Source organism: Limulus polyphemus, unplaced genomic scaffold (assembly GCF_000517525.1).
Source record: "Limulus polyphemus unplaced genomic scaffold, Limulus_polyphemus-2.1.2 Scaffold2010, whole genome shotgun sequence".
Taxonomy (NCBI): domain Eukaryota; kingdom Metazoa; phylum Arthropoda; class Merostomata; order Xiphosura; family Limulidae; genus Limulus; species Limulus polyphemus.
In genome coordinates, this window is record NW_013667620.1 from 172,741 (window position 1) to 177,834 (window position 5,094).

At 31.6% G+C, this 5,094-nt stretch overlaps 1 protein-coding gene across 1 annotated transcript in view; it reads right to left on the bottom strand.

Moving 5' to 3' along the window:
* Positions 1–613: 613 nt before the first annotated feature.
* LOC106465645 (galactokinase-like) overlaps positions 614–5,094 on the bottom strand; it is a 21,754-nt gene continuing 17,273 nt past the window's right edge. Inside the window, exons 6-8 of the mRNA XM_013925880.2 lie at positions 3,195–3,345; positions 2,696–2,858; positions 614–1,355 (exon numbers count right to left, since the gene is read on the bottom strand). Coding sequence (XP_013781334.1) covers positions 1,281–1,355; positions 2,696–2,858; positions 3,195–3,345 — 389 coding nt within the window. The 3' untranslated portion in view covers positions 614–1,280. The remainder of the gene's footprint in view (positions 1,356–2,695; positions 2,859–3,194; positions 3,346–5,094) is intronic.

The window sequence follows — 5,094 nt, forward strand, 5'->3', positions numbered from 1 at the left end:
CAGCTTGAATTCTTCATAACCTCTGAATTGTGGGTGACCCAACGGGTCACGGTAGTCTAGTAACCACTAAAAATATAACGTGTGTAAAATAATTAAACAACACCTGGTTGATACAGTAAAGCTGTGATTAAAATCAGGTTCACTAATAAGTTTGTTTGTTTGTTGTTAAACAGAAAGCTACACAATAGACTATCTGTGCTTTTTCCATCACAAGTATCAAAACCAGTCTTTTAACATTATAAGCCCAAAGATTTACCACTGAGTCATCAGGGGGCATACTTAGAGGTAATTACTGGTTTATGTAAACTCTGATAACCAACTTTTACACATCTAATAACTGAATAGTATGCCTTAAAAACTCTCTGATCTTTGGTGCAGCCTATTTAATATATTACATAATTTTACATATATTTTACAAAACATATCTGTTATATTTAGAAAGCAATAGAAACTTTCTTACACAAATAAATTTAAAATCATGAATTACTTTCTATTCCTCACAACTATTAATCCTTGGTTACTCACAAAGGAAATGATCAGGTCAGCAAAGTGAGTGTTTATAAACGGGTGTTACTAATTACCATGTACTGTAAAAAGTAATAAAAATACTTGAACAAGCAATGTTCTATGTTTCATGCCAGTTTCCTTCTAACATTCATTTTATTTATTTCTAATTTACTGTGAAGTGAAGTAATTCTTTATACAAGAATCTGTATAATCACAAATAAGACACTGTAGATTTTATCACAAATAAGGCGCTGTAGATTTTTGTTCAAATTAAATCTTTAATCAATTTTCACTAATAAAACACAAATTTTCATTGAAATCACAGTGAAAATTATAAACTGCTTTGGTGTAAAACTAATACAAGCTTTGAAAAAAATAAAATTATGAAAAATACATTTTTAACAACTAAAACAAATTGGGAACTATTTTTCTTTTATAGATAATATAAACAAAACCTACACGCTACCTTTAACTAAGCACAGAGTTGAGGAAATTTCTAAATTTAGATCAAGAATTTAAAAAACCAGTATGAATATTGAAAACCATTTTTCTAGATTAGAAATGTTCTGAAAACAATACCACAAATGAGTTTGTACGAATGTAAAAACATTAAAAAACATAGATTGGAAGACAATTTCAGCAGATAATCAAAAATTCCTCAGTGCTCCCTGCCATTACTCTCCCACTGTGAGTTCTGACTAGTGAAGTGTATGTGCTTATTCTAAGTTGATAAACCGGCTGCATCACCAGTTCTGACCAGTGAAGTGTATGTGTTATTCTAAGTTGATAACCCGGGCTCCATCTCCAGGATGGCAAACATAGAACGTAGGATGTCCATGATACTTACTCTGTAACACAGTAAAAAACATAATAATTAGCATTTAACATGTGATGAAGTGTCTGTGCTTATTCTAAGTTGATAAACCAGGCTCCATTTCCAGGATGGCAAACATACAATGTAGGATGTCCATGATAGTTACTCTGTAACACAGTGAAGCATTTAATACAAGTTGAAGCTTTTAAGTTTTGTTTTTTATCCAATAAAAATAACAAGATATTTTTATATTGGAGAAATGACCCACACATGGCACAAAACAGAAAAATACCCCCCCCCCCTTGTTTGGAGTGTTCCATTCCTTATTTAATGATCTTTATTTTGCAAAATGTTGAATAAAAAAAATTCCTCAATCAATTTATGGTGGGGGTTTCTGGCTATACAAATAACAGAACTTAATCTTGTAGTTTGTTTACTGCATCACTCTCTTAAGGACATTTCATTCCACCCATAAAAACGATTTTAGTTACATAAACATATACATGTATATAACATGGCTCCTCAATGTCAACTTTTTAACATCCAGTATAACAAATGGTTTACTAAAAACAGCAAATTACTTTGTTTTCAGTATATATGAAAGTAACTAACAGCAAGGATTCTAAACTGACTTATCCAGACAGGTTAATCTTAAGTGTACATCATTTAACTCAGAGTTTCTCAACCTTTTTTTTTTGCATTTCAAGGCCCACTAAGTTATTTGACACAACAGTAAAGGGCCATGTTTGCATTAGTTCAGAGCAGTCACAGTTTGCAGTGGCCCATAAATGCACAGAGGCTGGAATTACACCACCTTAATACAGGGGATGGAATTACACCACCTTTAATACAGAGGCTGGGATTACACCACCTTAATACAGAGGCTGGGATTACATTATCTTAATACAGAAGCTTGGATTACACTATATTAATACAGAAGCTGGGATTACACTATCTTAATACAGAAGCAAGGATTACATTACCCTAAAAAAGAGGTTGGATTACACCACTCTAATACAGAAACTGGTATTACACCACCCAAACAAAGAGGTTGGAATTACACCACCTTAATACAAAGGCTGGAATTACACCACCTTAATAAAGAGGTTGGGATTATGCTACCTTAATATAGATGCTGGGATTACACCACCTTAATAAAGAGGCTTGGATTATGCCACTTTAATAAAGATGGTGGGATTACACCACCTTATTACAGAGATTTGGATTACACCACCTCAATACAGAAGCTGGGATTACATTACCTTAATATAGAAACTGGGATTACACTATCTTAATACAGAAGCTGGGATTACACTATCTTAACACAGAAGCTGGGATTACACTATCTTAATACAGAAGCTGGTATTACACTACCTTAATCTCATTTATGGCTTCTTGAACAACAGCTGTTTTCAATAATGTAACAGTGCATCCACCAAACCCTGCACCCGTCATACGTGATCCATACACTCCTTCCACATTGGCTACAACTTTAACAAGTTCATCAAGCTCTGGGCAGGATACCTTATAGTCCTTACTGAAACAAAAACACTACAGATATTAACTCTTCTAAAGAAAATTTCTCAGACATACGTACACCAATTAACTAACTGTTAAAAACCTCAGTACTTGAAATTTTATTTTTACTAATGCTTTAGTATTGACAGATATCACACAAACAGGCTGTTTCTTCAATACAATTAACATTCCGTTTATACATATCATAAAAAAAAAAAATACATAAACAACACTAACTAAAATTTAAAGAAAAAAAATGGCTCCTACTTGACCGGTTTGAAAGTAATAGAAGTTTTATTATTTCGTTTTCTCAAGAGACAACAATGTAAATATTAAAGGAAGTCTGATTTGTTACCTTAAAGATTCATGACTTTCAAACATCCACTTTCCAAACATCTTGTAATCTCCAGCTTCTAAGGCCTCTGCACTCTGTTTGGTACGGTGTATCTCCATGACAACATGATGGACTTGACGATACATCTCTTCTGTCAACTTGTTCTGAAAATCTAAGAATAAAATACCAATAAGAGATTATAACTGCAATTTGCAAATTCTAGATGAAATCTTCAGTTTCCAAAAAAATATTATTTTTTTTAATTACAGAGTTTTTAGGTATTTAGACAAACTTTTAGTACAAAAGCCAAATTTTCTTGTTTAGATGAAATATCCGATACTTATTTTATACTAAAGAAAGTTATTTCTGCCTATGTGATGAGACCAAAGGGATAGATTATGTTTTTCATATTGTTAAATCTGCAGTTTGTAACATTGTAATAAAACTTTGCAAGTTCTTACTGTTACAACATAAACTAATAACTCTACAGGTGTCACATAGGTGTCTCATTCAGATACTTCTTTGAGTTTTACTATCATAAACGTTTGCTAGTATTTCAGTAAGTTTTGTATGTGTGGGCAGCCGTGAAATATATGTAGTCACACATAAAAGTAGCACCTAACCTTAAAATTTATTGATGTAATCTTTTCTGAGCTTAATATATCACACTGTTTGAAACTTTAACAATATTTTTCTTCACCACAGTAACATCCATGTCAGCTTTACTGCTCTTTTGCTAAAAGAAGTATTAGTTTTAGGTAACATTCACAAAATAATTAGTAAACTAGTAAGCAAAAACAACGTCATTAAAACATAGGATGATAATAATGAGATTAGTTTCAAACAAAGAAACCTATGTAACTTATCACTTAAATTACAAGAAAATGGTACGATTGAATACACAGATTAGGATTTATTGTTCTTCTAGTAAACAAACTTTCCATAATATATCTTTTAACTACTTTTGTTTTTACTTGATTAAAATCAATGGATTGTAATAATCAATGATTGTTTATGTTTTGTTGTTGTTTAAAGCTCATTGTAATGGGTGGCAGTAATCTACAGAGTTGGGATTGTTGTCACTTTCAACAACGAGAATATACTCTCAAAAAGATATAGAGTCCACATACTTATCCGACAGATGTTTCACTTTGTTTCCTTTTAAGTTTATTGGATTTTTACATCTTTTTTATAACTAGCATTTTCAGTTACATTTTTAACAATTTCAATAATTAAAATACAAACAAAAACATGCTGATCAGGATTTAGTAGGCTGTATAATGAAAAGACTTTACAGACTGTATAATGAACAGAACTCTGTTGACTGAATAATGAACAGAACTCTGTTGACTGATTAATGAACAGAATTCTGTTGACTGATTAATGAACAGAATTCTGTTGACTGATTAATGAACAAAACTCTGTTGACTGATTAATGAACAGAACTCTGTTGACTGAATAATGAATAGAACTTTGCAGGCTGTATAATGAACAAAATTTTACAGACTGTAAAATGAACAGAACATTACAGACTGTATAATGAACAGAACTTTACATTGTGTATAATGAACAGAACTTTACATTGTGTTTAATGAACAGAACTTTACAGGATGTATAATGAACATAACTTTACATTGTGTATAATGAACAGAATTTGCAGACTATATAATGAACAGAACTTTTCAGGCTGTATAATGAACAGAACTTTTCAGGCTGTATAATGAACAGAACTTTACAGGCTGTATAATGAACAGAACTTTATAGACTGTATAATGAACAAAACTTTATAGGCTTTAACAAGAACAGAACTTTACATTGCATTTAATGAACAGAACTTTACAGGCTGTATAATGAACAGAACTTTGCAGGCTATATAATGAACAGAACTTTGCAGGCTGTATAATGAACAGAACTTTACAGG